This window comes from Mytilus californianus, unplaced genomic scaffold, assembly GCF_021869535.1.
Source record: "Mytilus californianus isolate M0D057914Y unplaced genomic scaffold, xbMytCali1.0.p SCAF_8, whole genome shotgun sequence".
In the NCBI taxonomy this organism is placed as follows: Eukaryota; Metazoa; Mollusca; class Bivalvia; order Mytilida; family Mytilidae; genus Mytilus; species Mytilus californianus.
Genome location: NW_026262734.1, coordinates 107,423,700 through 107,445,859, shown reverse-complemented (window position 1 = coordinate 107,445,859; position 22,160 = coordinate 107,423,700). Strand labels below are relative to the sequence as shown.

General features: G+C 31.3%; 1 protein-coding gene across 5 annotated transcripts in view; it reads right to left on the bottom strand.

Moving 5' to 3' along the window:
- Window positions 1-21,863, bottom strand: part of LOC127712502 (myotubularin-related protein 3-like) — a 38,328-nt gene extending 16,465 nt beyond the window's left edge. For 3 of the 5 annotated variants that reach the window (XR_007987104.1, XR_007987105.1, XM_052218975.1), the window contains exons 1-5: window positions 21,680-21,863; window positions 9,707-9,911; window positions 4,700-4,992; window positions 772-944; window positions 76-178 (exon numbers count right to left, since the gene is read on the bottom strand). Coding sequence is in view for 3 of the 5 variants with exons in the window: in XM_052218975.1 (XP_052074935.1) it covers window positions 76-178; window positions 772-944; window positions 4,700-4,992; window positions 9,707-9,721 (584 nt within the window). In the remaining 2 variants the exon portion in view is untranslated. Of the gene's footprint in view, window positions 1-75; window positions 179-771; window positions 945-4,699; window positions 4,993-9,706; window positions 9,912-10,358; window positions 10,378-17,164; window positions 17,267-21,679 lie in introns of those variants that run through there. The other 2 variants (XM_052218976.1, XM_052218977.1) reach the window with 2 other exon arrangements.
- Between the last annotated feature and the right edge of the window lie 297 nt (window positions 21,864-22,160).

The following is a 22,160-nucleotide window of genomic DNA, read 5'->3' as shown; positions in this document are numbered from 1 at the left end:
TTGCTAGAACTGATTTTGCTATGTGTGTGCATTTTGGGAGCTATGCTATCATTTTTATCTTCTCAATTAGCTTACCTGAAATCTTCATTGATATAAGTTATCCTCCAAGAAGATTTACTCTTCAAATCAAATTTCATCCTTTCCACTTCTTTCCCAAAGCTAAAATTGAATCTTTCTGCTACAAAAAATAAAAGATTCATATTCTAAATATTTTGATAATATACTTAGGTAATGGAAGAAAATATAAGTCAATGGTAGAACATTTTTTATAATGATTCCATTTATGCACAAACATGTGTACGTTATAAATTTAATATGAATATGAATAGGAACAGTTATAAGTCAACTGATCTAAAATGTATAATCAAAGAAGATCATGTATTTTGGTTGCTTTTGTTGTTAGGTTGCTGTCTCATTGACGTCTATTTACACCACATCTCTCTTCATTCATACTGAATTGATGAAAATTCTGTAAAACATTTTATTTATCAATTTCCAGGACTAAACTTATTTGCGAGTTTTTTTTTTGCGATTTCTAGGGCCAGACCTGTTTGTGAGGTTTTATTTCCACTGTTTCAAAGAAAAAACCTGTTTGTGGGTTTCATTTTCATATTTTTCTTGTACCTGATTATAAACTTTCCCAAAATATGATGTCGAACAACTCCGGACATTTATTTATAAACACTAATAATTTTAAATAAATTGGTATATATTTTGTATGAACAGAACCAAAGAAGGTCCTCCTTTTCTGGATTTATTATATAATCTCACCTTGCTGACAAAGTTGATAACAGACTTCATGTTCAGACGGACATGGACTTCTGTCTTGGCACCAGGCAAAGAAGGCAAAGGCAAATAGGCCACTTAATTCCTTAGGTATACTGGTCCTCTGTGTAATCCTTTTGAACCAGTCTTGGCAAGAATCATTGGTACTGAAGTCACATCTGAAAATAAACATCAAAGATTAATAACACTGAACTACAGAAAGTCTAATTCATATGTTGACATTTATAATAGTCAATTGTGGTAAAAGGATAATATGGGCATGGACTTAAACCAGTCAACATTTGATTTCCAAACTATACTTGGAAATACCCATATACAAAGGGAACACATTTTTTTATGCTTTTCTACATCTTAACAGAAGGGGACCTTGTGATATCCATGATCTGCAGAACTAACATCTCCCATCAGGGCACACAATAAATCTCATCACTGTTGAGCTGTTAACTATATATATGAAGTCATTTTGCTCAGTAGTATTGGAGTAATGTAGCCGACTATACATTGCTATATGGTATGGGTTTTTCTCATTGTTGAAGGGCGTACGGTTGCCAATAATTGCTTACATCCACTTTATTTGAACTTTGGTTGATATTATGAATCATACATGTATATAATTATATAGTGATCATGTTTGACTTCTCGTGAACGTAATTCGTGCTGTGTCGAATTCAACAGACTTGTTGGTTTTTTTCGTTTGAATTGTTTTACATTTGTAGTATCGGGGTCTTTGGATAGTTGTCTTATTTGCAATCATACCTCATCTCCTTATTTTTAAATGCAAAAGTTTATTCATAATATTGAAAAATTTGAAGTATTGGCAAACAGCAAGGAGGTACATGAGGTATCTGACAGATCTATACAAACAGTGTTCATGCATTACAATTCATCACTGTCAAGTTGCTGACTGAATATGAAGTCATTCTATTAAGTTGGTTCTAAGAAAAATGTGACGGAAATATTAGTTGAACAAAAGGATTGAAAGACAATGTGATCCCACCAACTTGCAGAGTGGCAATATATGTCTGTGGTATAATACATGTAGGTGATCACAAAGAAGCAAGTAATGTACAAAATTAAAAAAACTATGTTTTTTTTGTTACTATCAGCACTTGAGTGTGTACATTGGTCCCTTTAGACCAGTTGATTAGTTATAAAGCAGTCAGGCAATAAGATACATGTATCCAGCTTTATTACTAAAATTCAGGTTTACATCTAACATTTCTTTTTTATATTATAAACTCCACCCAATTACTATTAAATTATTCTTTCTTCGACATGTTGAAATGAATTTGTCCATGCAATTCAAAATACTTTAAAAAGTTCCTTTTTATATTTATATTTGTAAATTTATATTCAAACTAGGATTGTATTTTTCTTCATATACTTTTATAATTTAATTTAAAAAAAATCATATTTATACATATTCATATATCTTTTCATATTGCATAAGATTTTGATGAAGGGTTTCTGATTTACTTTCCTTTATACAAGACTAGAGATCTACTTTTAAAGATAACACAACAAAGACATTTAAAAATTGATAAAATCTGTTCAAATAAATAAAAAAGTCAAAAATTAATCTGAGATCTTTAATCCGATCGTATAATAAAAAGTAAGAAATGAGATGTGAATAAGGTAATTATCTACACTAGATCAGACTTGTTACACCAATCCATGTAAATCTATATAATGCAATCAAATTAAATTCAAGTTGATCAAGTTGATAGTGAGAATGTTGAGTCAGGTGATTTCTATCATCTTTTATCATTCTGTACTTTCTGGAGAACAAGGGCAGGCAAACTTTGTTTACTAAAAGGAGATGTGGGGTAAATCGATAACACAATCATCTGTTTTTATCTTTACAGCTGAACAACAAAATTAACAAAAGATGGCACAAGAGTTTAGAACACTTTACAGTCTTCACGATGAACTTGAAAATCTACTGGCCCGGAGCTCAATTTTTGGAAAATTTAAGTTAAATTCTGTTGGCTTGTAGATATGATTTTTACAGGCCCGAGAGCAATTTTACAAGCCTGGGATGCTGGGCCTGTGGTTCAGCGTGAAGACTGCTTTACTCTATCAATTCTAGTATAATGGACATAAACATAAACCCACAAGTAAAGACAACAATACAAAATAACATTGTACTCTTTCATTTGAATCAAACGTCCAAGATGGACTCCCCTCCCTCATTTTGAATATATGTACAAGTCGTAATGCAACATGTTAAACAATTAACCCTAATTGTGACCAATACAGAATTAGGGCAATCTTGAAAAATGTATATCAAGACCAGCTCAAGAATTTTTTGTACTTTTCTTTTATATTTCTGAAAATGTCAAGTAATTAAAAAGAAAGCCACAAATATACTATCACTTGTATTTATCTGTCTGTGGCCTCTGGTAATATTTCTCAAATCAATTTAATGAAATTTTAACATCAGACATAATTGACAGTTATCTTATCTTACAAAATTTTCACTAGCAATGAAGACTTGGTGATCGTTTCCAAAACCTGTCAACCATTCACAGGGACAAAAGCTTTTCAAAGAATAAAATGTCCTCGCATTAATCAGACCAACATTTAAATTTCATTCACTACTGTTTCTTTATCAAGACTCCAGGTCTTTTAGTTGTTACCAGTCCCCTCTCTACATATAACCATTTCTTATTGTGATTAGGACCAGCATCAAAATGGCAGTTAAATACATATATGATTTATGAATAGTTATAAATGATATTTTAGACTTTGCATTGAACATCTAGCACTTTCAAATAAACTACATGCAAAAGGAAAAAATTCTATAACACAGGAAGATTTAAATTTGACTATTGTATTTTATGGAGTATTATTGCTGTCTTCTAAAAATAAATCTTACAAGGACACATCATACAAATAATACCTGATCAACAGATAACAAATGTTTTATTACATTAAACTGACAGATAGATATCAGCTTAAGAAATAGTAGTACATTATATCATAGTATATATATATATATATACATTGATATTAAATGATTGAATAATAGCCAAGGATAAATCTTACCGGGCGATGGATCATATAATTATGATACAGTACACTACAAAATATATATACATTGATATATATTCTTGTAGATGTTTCAAATTTTTTTTTGTTTCTATCTCAATGATCTTAGTTAGACCAAGCAAAACAAAAAAAAAAACATTTTAGGGTTTCCTCATTAAGGGCAGGTAGGTCACTGTGGGTAGGAATTCTTTTTTTATTTTGGTATTTTTTTTACCATGAGTATAAGGAGAGATCTGCAATTTTATCCCAATTCACCATTGAAAGTCCCCAAAAAATGTTAAGGGTATGCATATTGAGGCATAAAATGGGTAAGCAATGAACCCTAAACACTTGTATTTGTTTTTTCTTTTGGGCCTTAGTTCAAAAGCATAATTTACAAAATATATAAGAAGGTTTTCTTGAGTCAAACCTATTTGTAAGATTTTATTTTCATGTTTTTCTTGTCCCTGAACATGCTGATACTCATCTTCTTTAAATATGAAATTTATTCCAGAGGATATTCATCTAGGCTATACTATCATGACAATGATGTATTGTTTTGCCTTAAGACATCAAGGGAAATACTAAATCACCAGGAAGGAAAAAGGAAATATCTAGATACATGTATGCACTCAAACAGGTTGTTTGGGTAATGATGACTATGGTCAAAATAACCTGACATAACAATAGTGGCATCTTTTCATATGTACCCTAAATTACAATCACACAGAAAGACATATGAATGAGGGAGGCTTGCACTGATAAGCAGACGGAACTCCATATACTTTTTTTTACATGTATAACTTAACATTTTGAAATTTTGTCTGTCGTTCCCTTTCATCAGACTCCAACAGTGATAACTGCTTTATATGGTAAGGCTTACCTGACAACGGTGGCATCCTTGCAATAGATATTAACGGAAAATATTTCCCTACACTCGACAGACTCCACCATCCCTAGAGGAATGTTGATAAAGCTGTCCTTGGACCTGACCAACAATCTGAAGTTGGAGAGAGCAATCACACCATCAGCTGTCCTACCTAGGTACTCTACAGCCTCTCCACATAGCAGTGGGAAGGGTACCTGCAGAGAATCATCCTCACACACCAAAGATTTCTTTGGGAACAGCTCAGACTTCAGTATGCATTCCATACTGGCTGGTTCGTCAGCTGAGGCCTGAAATTAACAACTCTTTAATTAATTCTTTTCAGTTTGATATTTTGTCTTCAAATAAGATACAGTATAGAAATATCCTTGTGTATCTCACTAAGCCTGGATTACTTAAATGTTTTATCTACTGCCATCTCTTCAATGCTTGACAGAAAATTCACGAATAAAAAAAAATTCAAATGAAAAAAAAAAGGATTGTACACAGCAGTTAACATGCTTTGAATCTGTAGAAAGACAACAGGTTTAAGATACTGAAGAATATAGAATTCAGTTGGGCAACAAGAACATGTTTTTTTTTCACAAATCAGTAAACCACCATCTTATTAATTCAATAGCCTTGACTTCAAATTTTCTTGAGTCTACACATACATGTAAAGCATATCTTCAGCTACATACATGTATATTAAAGGAATTTTGCCCAAAATCTGTAAATAAATATATACATTTATCTTATAGACATACCTGGGACCAATATATAAATGTCCAAGGACATACATACATTTTTTTCAAACTAGTTATAAAATCCTTACTAGGCAGTTTACGTGAATAGGAATAGAGACACTTATAGATCATATATGTTATTATGGTTATACAGACTATTGATCCACTTACTATGTCTACACAATTATCACAATGCTGTTTTGTTTTCACTTAAGATTTCAGGAAGGAAATAGTATTTACAGATTATAAGTATGTCAAGCAGATGGATTTAAAAAAAATACTTAAATTAGATTATAAAATTATATATATATGCAGTCTTTACACTAAACTTTTTGACTAACAAGGCTGAAAATTGGTCTTTCTTTCCTGAAATTCATACTCTAATATATGGCTTGTGAGGCTTTTTTCAGGAAAATTATCCTGGCTCAACAACATTTTTATTGGCCTAGGCTGTTGTCCTTGTGGTTAATTGTGAAGACTAATTTGTGAGAAACATAAATATGGTTTACAGCAAGCTTAGGTCAATTAACTTAATTCTTATACAGCAGTTTTATTTTATATTGTAAATAGCAAAGTCATATGCATTTTTCTAAACATGCAAGAACATGAAGAAGTCAAATGACATTTAGGTAACCAAAAAATTTCGAAATAGCATCTTTTTTCAAGAAATTATTGCCTCTTATTCAAGTAAATCATTATGTGGCATCAAGTTATCATGATGCTTAAAGGCCCTGAACAGAACACTGACTAAACTGAAGTTTACAAAAACAGCTCGTGCAAATAAAATTTGGGCCAGGGAATCCAGCGAAAAAATCAAATTCACGAGTGAAAGTCATGAAAGTGTTAACACAGAAACCATTATTTTCTCCCCATAGAAAATGTCAATGGAATTCCACTGGAATATCAGTTGATTCCACTGGAATTCCACTGGATTCCAGTGACTCATTGGAATTCCACTGGTAAATCATATAAAACTAAAAATTCCAGTGGAATTTGATTGGTATTTCCACTGGAATGACATTTGAAAAATTTACCACTTTAATTCCACTGGAATAATGACATTGGAAAATTTTACCACTGGAATACATTGTTCCTTGATTTAAATATATACATACATTTATAACTATTTTCATGATATTAAAATACCTTGGAAAACCAAGTGTACATAAAAAAAAGCTCATGAGTAGTTTGATAATTTAGTGATGAAAAACCATGAACAACAAAAACTTGAGTGCACTTTAAAAGATTGTTTTCAAAAATTAAAGCAGGGTTGCGTGATTTATCATTAAGATACTAATGGGCATTATTTTTGGTAGAAAAAAGTACTTATATTAAATTCTAAAAGCTATTATCAGTACAATTCATTTGTACCTAGTCCAAATAATTATGATGTCTTGAAAGGCTATTTAATTGTTGCTTTGACACCTTCTGCAGCAACGTCAAAGCAAAAAAAATAGCCATTCTGTTGAAAAAAGTTTTAAATGCAACACCCTTATTTGTTTCTTATACATTGAAATTTCTCTGAATACAGGTCTCCCACCATACCAGCCAAATCAAGAAGACCCAGCAGATTTGCAATTAATTAAATGGTCATTCCTTCAAATCGGATACCGGCCGGTATTTTTGTATTTAAATAATTAAATAATTAAAATCATTAAAATTCAACCTCATAAATTCTAGTTTGAAGAACAGAGACAGCAAGTTTTAAACTACAGAAAGGAAGAGAAGTTTATATCTGACACATAATTTTTATATTAGTTAATCAGTTTGTTGGTGAGGTTTAAGCTGACCATAGTCACTGTTTTTATTCTACTTATACAAACCATGCAGGCCATTTTTCTGTTCATGGATAGGATGTTAAGAATGTTATTTATTTGAATATGATCAGATCAATCATATGATCAAAGCACTATATTTTGTGTTTCTCAGAAGTAGTGATAAGACAACCAATGGGTCTTATATGTCACAGATCTAGAGTAGCAATTCCACAGGAACTGCACTGTTATTCCGCTGGAGTTGCAGCAAAATACCACTGTAATTACATTTGCATTCCACTGGAATAATTTGGCTGGAATTCCAGTGAAATAACAATGTAATTTCCACTGGAATTCCAGTGATGCAGTGGAATATTTTGGCTGGAATTCCACTGGAATACCAGTGAAATAACACTGGAATTTCTACTGTAATTCCAGTGGAAAGCCAATGTAGTTCCAGTGGAATTCCAGCCAAATTATTCCACTGAAAATCACTGTAATTCCAGTGGAAATTACAATGGAATATCAGTGGTATTCCAGTGCAATTCCACTGATCTTTTTCTCTAGGGCTTACTGGGAAGCAAATTTGTTAAATTTTTGTTTTCATGTATGATAATTTACAAATCATGATCAATCAATTTTTGTGATGAAATATACAGTAAATAATCTGATAATGTCTGAGTATGCTGAGTAAGAGTAACATCCTAAATATAATTTTCCTACATGTGATTGTGTGTATTATTAAGTTAGGAGTCTAACATATCATTCTCAATACTCATATGTACATAGGCGTACCATAAACAGATTGAAAATGAGGAATGATCATATCTATGGATACAATATACATTTGTCACCCCTGAGTGTAACCAGTGTAGTGTAATTCAAAACTCATTTAAACCCCTCATCTTTGTCAATATAGACTTTATATAGACACAGACAATGAGATTCATTATGTTAATACAATATCGTTGTTTATCGGTCAAAAGACCACAATGCAACCAAGGACATGTATACATTTACATATATATAGAAACATCAATATTAATTGTAAAGTATGCAATGAAACAGCTTGACATTCCTTACATTTTTCATTTAGTTCGTACTTTAAGACTTACAAAAGTTATATATCAATTTTCAATTCATACAATTATGGAGCAATATTTATAATTTTTTGTAATATTTTTTACATTACATAATAAGTTCCCAATAAACCCTGCAAATAATTAAAATCAACAATATCTTAAAAAATACCAAAGCATATTTCATGTATTTCATCCAGAATAACCCATGTCTACAAAAACCTTTTTGAATTTGAAAAGTCATTAAAAATTTATGAAAATTGTGTGACTTTAGTTTTGATAACATTCCTTTTCAGACCATCCCTGCAGTTTTGATGCAAATTGTTCAGTAAATTTCATGAATATTAGATCTATGAAAACTAAATTCGCTTAAATATCTTTTTATTTTTTGTTTCATGAAATATATAAGTAATTAAATTCAGGTGGTTACTAGTATTTGTTTATTTTTTAAATATTGTAAATGAACACATCCTTACTATATTGTAACATACATTTACTATCATATAATAATCTTAAAATGTTTGTGCTGAGTAAGTATAGTTATATCCTTAACTAAATATACATAAATAATCCATGCTTGAATTATTACAAAGTATTCAAAATATTTTTAAATCTAGTTAAAAACTATATTATATTAACATCAAGGTCACTGACCGAGTTACGAAATAAGACCTAAATCAAATGTTTGGACATAGATAACATGAAATTGTGACCCATCTATTTATCACAGAAATTACCTCCAGGGATTAAGTATTGTACAACATAAATACACAATTCAATGATAATATGTAAACTTTTAGTGTTTACTTGTCCGTCCAATTAATGGTTGTAGGAGAGCTTAATGTTCGTATATCACAGAATCTGCAATAAAAGTTTAAATAGAAATTTGATCTTGTTAACATGATAATTTTGTTTCCGTTAATAATCAACATCATAAACGGCAAATTACATGTACATGGTAATGATAGTTTTATCTATTTAAGAATGGAGGAACTCTGTAATGAAATCAATAAAAGTAAGACCACTTGAAGGAGGAGAAAAAGAACAAACAAGAATGTGTCCATAGTACACGGATGCCCCACTCACACTATCATTTTCTATGTTCAGTGGACCGTGAAATTGGGGTCAAAACTCTAATTTGGCATTAAAATTAGAAAGATCATATCATAGGGAACATGTGTACTAAGTTGCAAGTTGATTGGACTTCCAACTTCATCAAAAACTACCTTGACCAAAAACTTTTACCAGAAGCGGGACAGACGGACGAACGGACGCACAGACCCAAAAACATAATGCCCCTAAGTGGGGCATAAAAATAAATAACCTCATGGCCAATAGAGAAAAGACAAATCAACAGTCACACAGAACACAATAAAAACTTGAGCAACATGAACTTAACTTGTTTTTTGTTTAACTAGAATCTCAATAAAAAGAGGTTCTACATACCATATTGTCATGCATTTGGCTCACAGACTGACCACAAACCAGCCAGAAACACTGTTTACAACACCAGTACTGGTCTCCTGTCTAGGAAAGAGTATCCTATAGCTGCTAGCACTGCTTTAGAGTGTAACTTCCCTAACTAACAAGTCTAATCGTCTCAGTACTTTTTTACGTGTTGTCCTATTTACCAATTTACTTCCTTGGACACCTGGAAAATAAATTTCAAAATGTTGAACTGATCTTCTAACTGTAATAACATTAATATTTGTTCCAGAATTATGGATGAAATAACATTTGTTCCAGAATTATGGGCCTAATGTGTTATTTTACGTCTTGTAATATATACAATGAATTTCCCAGACAACTTCTGACACCAAATCATAGATTTTCAATTAACTGGTCATAATTTTCATAAATACTACATATACAGTGTGATTCTATTTAATATTTACAATGTACATGTAACTATGATTGTGTTTTCTTGAAAATCTAGTCTCCTAACATGTGAATAAAAGGAGAGATTAGGTACACCTCGGCAGAAATCCTTTTGTACCAATTATGTATTTGCACCACAACTCAACAATGTTAATTCAACATGATAAATGAGACAGCAACCCCACTACAGAAATTACCAATAAATCATAACCTTAATCACCTAATTTACAGGTCTTAATCCATGTTATCAGTGTGAACTAAACTTGACAGGTGTACCATGAATATAAAGACTAACAGAAAATACAGTGTTTATGCTTATCTTAAAGTTTTATCGTACCTTAAAAGGTTTTTCCTACTACTTTCGTCACATAAATAAATATATGACTTTTTCTGAGAAAAGAATGACTTTAAAAAATATGTCAATGAAAAAAAAATGCTGACATATACAGATATTTATAAATCTACCTACTTCCTTCAAAATAAAGGTTACATGTTGAATATAATTACATACAATTGCATAGTTAAAAACATTTCTTAAAATAATATTTTTTTAAATTGTTTGAATGGATGCCAAGAAAAGTTGTCATTTTGTACTAAATGTATGTAATCCACTGAAAGAAGAGACTATTTCCTTCCAAATTCTTTAATTTCTGTGACAAGAAGTTTACATTGAAACAATTAATTGAATTATTTAATTTTCTCACCTTTTTATTCAAAATTGATTCTAATTTTGTGGTCTGGTTATTTCTAATTTTAATAAATATATATTTCCAATACCTGATATGAAACAATGTAAAATCATTAAAGCTTTCAAAATCATGCAACTTGTCAGATAAAAATCTAGGGTATTATTCATACTAAGTCTTTTGATCAATACATGCAATAAAATCTCTGTCAAACATGTTAAATACTTGTAGGATTGTCTAGAGTATAGTTCAAATGAACTTTTAACATATATCTTCTAAATAAAAAATTATTAGGTTGATCGGTGTGAAATGCATTTATAAATAAATGGGGAATGTGTCCATGGGACAAAGATGATGCCCCCGCTTGCATATAACATTATAAAGGGATGTAACTCAAGAACCGTAGAAGTGACGCTACCCAAATCTGTCCTTGATCAGAGTTTTGTGGTAATAAGCATTGTGTATAAGTTTCATACCATTTGGTTGAGGCAGACATAAGAAAGAGAACAGAAACGAAAAATTCAGCAATTTTCCATTTGTATCGGGGCATAACTCTAGAACGATAAAAGTGACGCCACCAAAATTCAAACTTGATCTGTGTTTTGTAGTCATAAGCATTGTGTATAAGATTCATAAAATTTTGTTGAGGCAATCTAAAGTTAGAGAACAGAAACCAATTTTGGGACGTACGGACGGACAAGGGTAAAACTTAATGCCCCCTCCGCAACGACGGGGGCATAAAAAAGTAAGGCCCTGTTGTTTTCTAATTTGCTTCACATTAAATCAAATTTTCAATATCTTTGGGAGAGCAATGGACAACAAGATCAATACCAGGTCTGGACCTGAGTCAATGTAAGAAATTGATAGAGGCAATATAAATACATGTACCGCAGCATAACTGATCATTCGCAGACCAAATGTCAAAATTATTCACTTCAATAGGAGCCAAGAAAAGTTGGACAAAAATTTTCCTTCTACAATGAGTATGATGAGTGTTGTAAGATTTCAAACTATTGGCAAACAGGAATTGGTTACACATTCGCATCAACTTAACATTATCAGGCTGCAGACCAAATATTAAATCATTCCCTTTCATAGAAGCCAAGAAAACTTTGACAAAAATTTTCCTTGTACAATGAGTGCTGTAAAATTTCAAACTATCAGCAAACAGGAAGTGTCTTCACGTCAGATGTAATAAATGTGCTTCGCCGAGCGCAGCTGGATACGACCCCAGAGGTCCAACCCTGAACAGTTGGGGCAAAAATGGACACAATATTCAAGCTTGATACAGGTCTGAATATGGATTGTAATTAAATATTTGACACATTATAGGTTTCTAACACAGAATAAATGTGGTCAAAGAACTTGAAATTGGTTATATGATTTGAATTTATATTTAGATTTCTTGCTGTTGTGAAATACACTGTGCTGTTGCGCAATACTTATTAAATCTGTTTTCAGACTATATACAAAGAATTAGCAAAATAAATTGTGATTTTTTGGAAAATTGATAATTTCTTAAATCTTGAGGAAAAAAAATTGACCCCCCCCTCCAAAAAAAATAATATTTGAAGAAATTTTCTTTTTGTAAAATGTGGTACAATTTAAGAGACATCCAAACACTTAAGGTATCCGACCCATAATAAAGAAATCTGGAAAAAATTTCCGGAGTTTACCAAGGTCTCAATTTTCTCAACACCTCGGTATTTTACGCCTAGTAAGCGAAAGTATAAATATAATTCAAGTATATTTTCATTAATAATAAAGTAAACGCTCATTATTTCTAAAACTTGTTTATTTTGAGACAATCCGTAAATAAAAATTAGGGTAAACAACATGGATGACTCGATGGTACAATTTCATAGAGATTCATACACTTATAGAATACACAAGTTGTTGTCCAGAAACTAGAATAAAATGCTTCGCTGGGCGCAGCTTGATACGACCGCAGAGGTCGAACCCTGAACAGTTGGGGCAAGTATGGACACAACATTCAAGCTTGATACAGCTCTGAATTTGGATTGTGATTAAATATTTGACACAGCATAGGTTTCTGACACAGAAAGAATGTGGTCTAAGAACTTCAATTTTTTTAATTTACCTATAATGGTCCAATGTCCAAAATCAAAATACATGGTTAGATTCAGCATATCAAAGAACCCCATATATTCAATTTTTGTTGAAATCAAACAAAGTTTAATTTTGGACCCCAACTTGGACAAACTTGAAAACTGGTCCCATAATCAAAAATTTAAACACAAGTTTAGATTCAGCATATCAAAGTACCCCAAGAATTCAATTTTTGTTAAAATCAAACTAAGTTTAATTTTGGACCCTTTGGACCTTAATGTAGACCAATTTAAAAAACGGGACCCAAAATTAAAAATCTAAAAACACAGTTAGATTTGGCATATCAAAGAACCCCAATAATTCAATTTTTGATGAAATCAAACAAAGTTTAATTTTGGACCCTTTTGACCTCAATATGAACCAATTTGATAGCGGGCCCACAAATAAAAAATCTAAATACAGGGTAAGATTCAGCATATCAAAGAACCCCATATATTCAATTTTTGTTGAAATCAAACAAAGTTTAATTTTGGACCCCAATTTGGACCAACTTGAAAACTGGGCCAAAAATCTAAAATCTAAATACATGTTTAGATTCAGCATATCAAAGAACCCTATATATTTAATTTTTGTTGAAATCAAACAAAGTTTTATTTTGGACCCCAACTTGGACCAACTTGTAAACTGGGCCCATAATCAAAAATCTAAACACATGTTTAGATTCAGCATATCAAAGAACCCCAAGAATTCAATTTTTGTTAAAATCAAACTAAGTTTAATTTTGGACCCTTTGGACCTTAATGTAGACCAATTTAAAAAACGGGACCCAAAATTAAAAATCTAAAAACACAGTTAGATTTGGCATATCAAAGAACCCCATTAATTCAATTTTTGATGAAATCAAACAAAGTTTAATTTTGGACCCTTTTGACCTCAATATGAACCAATTTGATAGCGGGCCCACAAATAAAAAATCTAAATACATGGTAAGATTCAGCATATCAAAGAACCCCATATATTCAATTTTTGTTGAAATCAAACAAAGTTTAATTTTGGACCCCAATTTGGACCAACTTTAAAACTGGGCCAAAAATCTAAAATCTAAATACATGTTTAGATTCAGAATATCAAAGAACCCCATATATTCAATTTTTGTTGAAATCAAACAAAGTTTAATTTTGGACCCCAACTTGGACCAACTTGAAAACTGAGCCCATAATCAAAAATCTGAACACATGTTTAGATTCAGCATATCAAAAAACCCCAAAAATTCAATTTTTGTTAAAATCAAACTAAGTTTAATTTTGGACCCTTTGGACCTTAATGTAGACCAATTTAAAAAACAGGACCCAAAATTAAAAATCTAAATACACGGTTAGATTTGGCATATCAAAGAACCCCATTAATTCATTTTTTGATGAAATCAAACAAAGTTTAATTTTGGACCCTTTTGACCTCAATTTGAACCAATTTGATAGCGGGGCCCACAAATAAAAAATTCTAAATACATGGTTAGATTCAGCATATCAAAGAACCTCATATATTCAATTTTTGTTGAAATCAAACAAATTTTAATTTTGGACCCCAATTTGGACAAACTTGAAAACTGGGCCAAAAATCAAAAATCTAAATACATGTTTAGATTCAGCATATCAAAGAACCCCATATATTCAACTTTTTGTTGAAATCAAACAAAGTTTAATTTTGGACCCCAACTTGGACCAACTTGAAAACTGAGCCCATAATCAAAAATCTGAACACATGTTTAGATTCAGCATATCAAAGAACCCCAAAAATTCAATTTTTGTTAAAATCAAACTAAGTTTAATTTTGGACCCTTTGGACCTTAATGTAGACCAATTTAAAAAACAGGACCCAAAATTAAAAATCTAAATACACGGTTAGATTTGGCATATCAAAGAACCCCATTAATTCATTTTTTGATGAAATCAAACAAAGTTTAATTTTGGACCCTTTTGACCTCAATTTGAACCAATTTGATAGCGGGGCCCACAAATAAAAAATTCTAAATACATGGTTAGATTCAGCATATCAAAGAACCTCATATATTCAATTTTTGTTGAAATCAAACAAATTTTAATTTTGGACCCCAATTTGGACAAACTTGAAAACTGGGCCAAAAATCAAAAATCTAAATACATGTTTAGATTCAGCATATCAAAGAACCCCATATATTCAATTTTTGTTAAAATCAAACAAAGTTTAATTTTGGACCCTTTGGACCTTAATGTAGACCAATTTGAAAACTGGACCCATAATTAAAAATCTAAATACACGGTTAGATTCGGCATAACAAATAAATAAAGTTGGTCAAAGATTTTACAAATCTAATGCGCCATACTGTGCAATTAAAGATTACTTCTTGAAATTTTTCAATATTTGAAATTTGAAAAAAAAATAATATTTGAAGAATAATTCTTTTTAATTTCTGAAATCTGAAATGAGAAAAAATTGACCCCCCACAATTTCTTTTTACCCCCCCCCCCCCCCCTTTCCCCCAAAAAATTCTTTCCCTCAAGATATGGTCATAATCTCAATTCAAATTTCCAATGGAATTTGCAGCCATAATTACCCATTTAAATTTACCATAGTGCTAACTTAATCTATTTTATAATAGAATTTAAAATATAGTGTCAAATCTTTCATATGGATTTTTTTGTAAAAAAAAAAGATGCAACATTTGCAGATATTTTTTCTGGTCTTCCTTTATAAATATGCATTTCTTTAAACATAATTTAAAAGCAGTGTAAGGGAAGTAACCAAAACGTTGTATTTGGATTACCTCCCTTACACTGTTTTAAATTATCTTAATTGTTCATTAACCATTACTTTATACATAATTTAAAAGCAGTGTAAGGGAGATAATTTCAATGATGTATTTGATTTATCTCCCTTACACTGCTTTAAATTATGTTTTGTACTAAAGTATTTGTCCATTAACCAGGACAACCTTGTTTTTCCCCCTTTTTTGCCCCTAATTCTTAAACGGTTTGAGCCATAACCCCCCAAAGCAAATCCTAACCATCCCTTTGTGGTATGGAAACTTGTAGTATAATTTCAGAGAGATCCATACACTGTTCCACAGTTATTGTCTGGAAACTAGAAAATGCTTATTTTTGGCCCCTTTTTGGCCCCTAATTCCTTAACTGTTGGTACCATAACCCCCAAAATCAATCCCCACCTTCCTTTTGTGGTATTGAACCTTATGGTAAAATTTCACAGAGATCTATTCACTTAAACTAAAGTTAGAGTGCGAAAACTAATGCGTATTCGGGCGACGACGCTGGACGACGACGACGACGCCAACGTCATACCAATATACGACCACAAAAATTTTTTTGCGGTCGTATAAAAATGCTTGTTTTGGCCCCTAATTCCTGAACAGTCCGGGCAATTACCCCCAAAATGAATCCCAACCTTCTACTTGTGGTATTGAACCTTGTGGTACAATTTCAGAGCAATCAAAATACTTATACACAAGTTATTGTCCTGAAACTAGAAAAATGCTTGTTTTGGGTCCCTTTTTGGCCCCTAATTCCTATACGGTTGTGACATTCACCCCCAAAAACAATTCCAACCTTTCTTTTGTGGTATTGAACCTTTTGGTTAAATTTCATAGAGATCCATACACTTAAACTAAAGTTATTGTCTGGAAACCAAATGTCTTTGGATGATGACGATGTCAAAGCAATAAAAACCAAATTTTTTGCCGTCGTATAAAAATTGCTTACCGGCTACAACTCAACATTTTCAAGCTGCAGACCAAGTATTAAATCATTCCTTTCACAGAAGCCAAGAAAACCTTGACGAAAGTTTTCCTTCGGACTGACAGACACACTCACACATATATTCAACTTTACAGAAACAGGTCTGTTCAGGGAAAAACCTAAGCTATTCAACATGCCCTAATTTTCCAGTGGCAGTCCAAATTTCCTGCCCTTCATCTCAGTCAACCTACATTGTATCTTGCAGAACTTACCAAATGCATTAATTGTTTATTTGTTCTAGACCTGAATATGCATGATATATTTGCCACTGGAAATTAGGTGAGCAACATCTACATTGTATGTAAAAAATAATTAACACAGTTATAAGAAAAATGAGAGAATTTGATCAATGAACATGTGTACATCATAGTAAAAACAAATAAACATGGTAAATAGATAAGTTATACATCAGCAACATAAGTCTTTGTCTTATTCTATGATAAAACTATGGATATTAAAACATACTAGATTACCATGATTACCTTGTATTGTTCAACTGACTGATGCAATCCACGAAAGCCTTAGTATGCAACAATTTACAAATTTACATGCACTAGTACATGTATCATGAGTAAAAGCTCAAGCACCAGTAATACATGTATTATAGACTTGGTGTGCAATATCTATCATGTCTATGAAGAAATTTAAAACCAGATAGTCATTCACCTATTTATTTTTTATTACCAAGGTTGAGATATAAGTATACAAACAGTCATTTATTGCACTTATCTTTCGACACTGAATATTGATTTTCTTGGACGGTTCGAAGCCGTTCCCAGGTATTACATGAATGGAGTTCGTATTTTTAAATTCATTAGAAAATTATGCTGACGTGACATAATGTCTATATCCTAGACACATAATATAATATAATATTGACTGAGTAAGCATTGAGGTCTAATCAAGGTATGATTATTGTGTGATGACATGCAGCTTTTGTTACATAATCTCTATTGTGTCCTTATAAACTGAGCTTACAAAAAATATTCAATTTCCTGTCACTGAAATCAATACATTACTAGGTAGACAACGACATGTACATGTATATAATAAAGATAATCTATTTTTCCAAGGTCACTTCATGCATAAGTATGCATATTGCAGCTGAAGTAGTATGTTTCCACTTGTCTTGACCTATATATCTACTTGTTCTACACTAAATCTATTTGCAATTGTTTTTAACTTCCTTACCTACAAATGTAGATTAAGTCAAAATTATCACAAATTTAATAAATACAACACAATACTGCAACAAAAGTCCAGAGAATTGATCTTTTTTTTTATCCTGACAAGATCTAAAGTTTAAATTAGTTCCTAGTTTCATACACCTACATGGACATGTATTGTATAAATGAAGGAAATGACAAATTTATATCTTGCACGACTGAAAAATGAAACAAGAATATGTGTCCATATATTATAGGACATTCTGCCGTGGCTGCATTAAACGATTATCACATATCCATCACTACACAGTGTTTCTGGCCAGAATTTGAAAAGGGCAAGGTACTTATCCCTAAAAGGACAATTCAGCACATATAAAACAGAATACTTAAGCAAGACATTAGCTATTATTGATTTCTAAAATTGTTTATTAAATGGGTATTATTTTACATTTACACAAAGTAATCTGTTAGAGATTTATTTTACTCTTTGATCAGTCACCATAAAAGGAAAAATTTTCCATAAAGTCACATCAATGTGTTTTATGTCATTAGTTTATCTTTTGCATTATCATTACAAGTTTCTGTTCTGGAAAAGACATCAGGGGTTTGTATACTAGATAAATATATACAAGTATATAAAAAAGGACCAACCAGCGAATTTAATATGTACAGGATTGTCCAGAATAGACAACACTGTGCAGATAAGAAAAAAATAAAAAAGTCTTTGTGCAACCGAACTAATCAAAGATGGTAATATATTACGAAGGTGATGTTATAAAATCATGTTGACAAATATTTTGACAGAACAAATAGCCTTCATCAGTGTTAATATTTAATTTTATATTTATTTATATATCTACAGGTATCAATTAATCTAATTCAAAGGGTTATACACATGTATTTTGAAATCATTGCTAAACAATGGAAATTGCCTTTAATACATTTTTTTTGTTATTCAAAACACACAAATTTATATTACAAATGAATAAGGTAACAGACAATCTGATATCCAAGCTGTTAAATTAAATCATTCAATTGTCCAAATTGATTTTATTTGAATTTAAATTTAATGACACAGACAAACTGTAAGTAAATTTAAAAAAAATTTAAAAAATAATAAATTTAGCTGTTGTAAAAAGTTTAGTAAAAGGTCAGGGTGCCAAGACCTTATGGAAAAAAAAAACACAGAGCGTTAGATAAAAAGGGCATACGCTGCACCATGTGAAAATGGTTTGGCTGGAACATTGCTACCTTTGATCCTATTAGGAATTTGTGTCCAGTTTAGAAAATATTTGATAGAAAAAATTACCAATTACAACAATCTGTTAACATGGTTAAAAAGTTAACAACTGTAATTTGACATCCCCAACAGTCCATACAGACAACAAGAGTGCACATGCTGAAATGTCTCGCCTTCTTTACTTACCATTGATTTTATGTTGATAGTCCTAAATATAAAGCTTTACTAAAAGTATCACATAAACTTAACATTATCCAAGAAAATGAGGTCAAAGTCAGATAAACCAAACCGGAAATACATGTACACCATACAATCATTCAATACACCAAATATAGTTGACCTATTGCTTATAGTTTCTAAGAAACAGACTTAAACAGGAAAATTAAACATTGACCAATGAACCATGAAAATAAGGTCAAGGTCAGATGAACCATGCCAGACAGACATGTACACCTCACAATCAATCTATGCATTAAATATAGTTGACCTACATGTATTGCTTATAGTATCTAAGAAAAACAACTTTAAAGACACACAAAAGATGCTATTATTTTAACGGAAAATTGCTAGATATGGTTAAATATGTGATTGCAAGTATAAATTAATTAAAATTTATTCTTGAACTTATCAATTTTAACCAGTCAGTGTTCTCCGCATGATTTTTGGATAGCACTGTGGTCAGCGTGCCAAAAATCATAAATATGCATCACGTTGCAACTCATTTCCTTTATCATCTTAAGTACAGGGTCCTTGCATGAAAGAGTTTTGATTGTTTTCTTCAATCAACTTATTGATTCAATTTAACCTCTTAGCTAGAGATGGGTTACACATGTTCTAGGAGTTTTCAGCTATTAAAAGGAAAAGAATGTCAACATTGAAAGTAAAACAAGGGTGAACCATTTGGTGACTGATTCGATCCACAAAAACTCTTTCTTGTACAGGTATTAATGATCAGGGTTTCTCACCAAGACCAGTCCATGATTCCTAGACTCATCATTTTCAAAACTGGTAAGTCCACAGATGCATCAAAGATTCATAATTGTAAATGTTGTATCAAATGAGCACATATACATGTACATGTATCATCATTTTATAACTATATAAATTTGGTGTCATTTCCTCAATTTTACTCAAAAAGACTGAAAAAATAAATTATATAGCAATAGAATTTTATCTCCTTACTGTTGGGACTCTACTTGGACAAATATGATGAGTTTCTGGACTCTCCTTCAAAAATCCTTAGTGAGAAGCCTGAACAATGATTAACATATTTTTTAACCTATAATATGAAATCAACTGACCTAGAAAAAATCGATTGCACATGCTCATTATATATTTATATTTATGTCTATATCGGGTAATATGACTTTTGGCGGTTTAAGAGATCATCTCGATGGTTAATTAGATGGTGTCTAAACACACACGAATACTGATACATATTATTGAGTCAATGCATTGTAAATTGTTTACTTTTAGACATTTTGTAATTTGGATATACCTTTTAGTATGTTATAAATTAAATACAACAATTTGAGTCAAATTAGTGAACATGAATTTGACAGCTAATGCCCCTTTAACGAAACGAACAGATTTATCCGGTAGGTCTTTTCACCACCGCACACCACCAAACACATTAAAATACCATCTAACACACCTAAATACATTGTTTTCATCTTTATTTATATATTTGACTTACCTTCTGAACGAGGATGAATATGTTTATACATATATACACAAATTAATAAGAAATGATATCAAGAAAACCAAAAATAATAGTCATACAGGGCTGTTGTCAGAACAGTACACTTTCAAGTCTTAACATTTTTTTAAATATAATTATTGTGATAATTTCACATTAAATAAAATGTTTTAACTTATTTGAACAATTTATTTCTAATAATTGAAAAGTAAAGACCATAAGATAAAATACAATGAAATACAGACAATGTAAATCCGGAAAAATATTGCTTGATCCGGAAGGTTTTTTTATTTTGATTCTCAACTTTAACATCACTAATGCACATAAAAATGTGAAAAACATGACAATAGGATTAAATTTTACGTAATTTAATCGATTTTATTGTTTTCTTCTGTAACATTACTGTTTTTCTTAAGGGTTAGTGGTCTTTTTGGGTGTTCGGCGGTGAAAAGACCGACCCCAGATTTATCTGAGAAATGAAATTACCAGACTTGAGGGTTTTTTCCAAATCATGCAAATGGGATATTGCTTAATTGCATGTCCTAGGCAAGTTTATGCAAATCTGGGAACAGTATATCAATATATATGTTCCTGTGCAAATGTATGATTTTAATGATGATTTCCCCATAACCATGATAAGGTCACATCAGTCTACACACATGAACACTTGACAGATTTTCTGATTAGAGAAAGAAAAATAATATAATCATCTTGGGCATCTTTTTTGGTGTTGACCTTGTAGGCAAACAAAACAGAATAATCATAGAAACAGTAATAATCAACAAGACACTTAAGAAATGCATTGACACTGTAGCTAAAGGGGAAAATAAAAGCGAAAGTGTCAAAACCAAATTTTTAAGTGCATCATATGTTTTAGAGTAAAACTACTCACTCCTTCTTTTCTGTTTCTTCTTTTTTGGTAATTATATTAACGAATCTTCGATCTTTTGTGTGCTTAAAGAATGCATTTGATAGTTATCTATGATTTTAAGAAATGAAAACAAGTAAACAAAGCCCTGTGTCCCGGCTAAACCTTAACATGGCGGAGAATGTCAACAGACGGTGACGTCATGTAATCATATGACTAACAGGTCAAGGTCAGTGAAATCTTTAAGAATATTGGACAAAACGAAATTATCGACAAGTGATTCGAAAAGTGTGTGAGAATACATACGGACACTCAGACAGTGACTTGTTTCGCCAAAACATATCAAACTTAATTTATAATACAACTGTGGCAGACAGTATTATTATGTAGTTGTTATTTACCTTGTTTAAAACTTTAAATTTCATATTTCTTTAATTAATAATTTACATGAAGCTTATTCAGTGCATATTTGTTAAATTGAATAGATATTGGTATTTTGAATTCA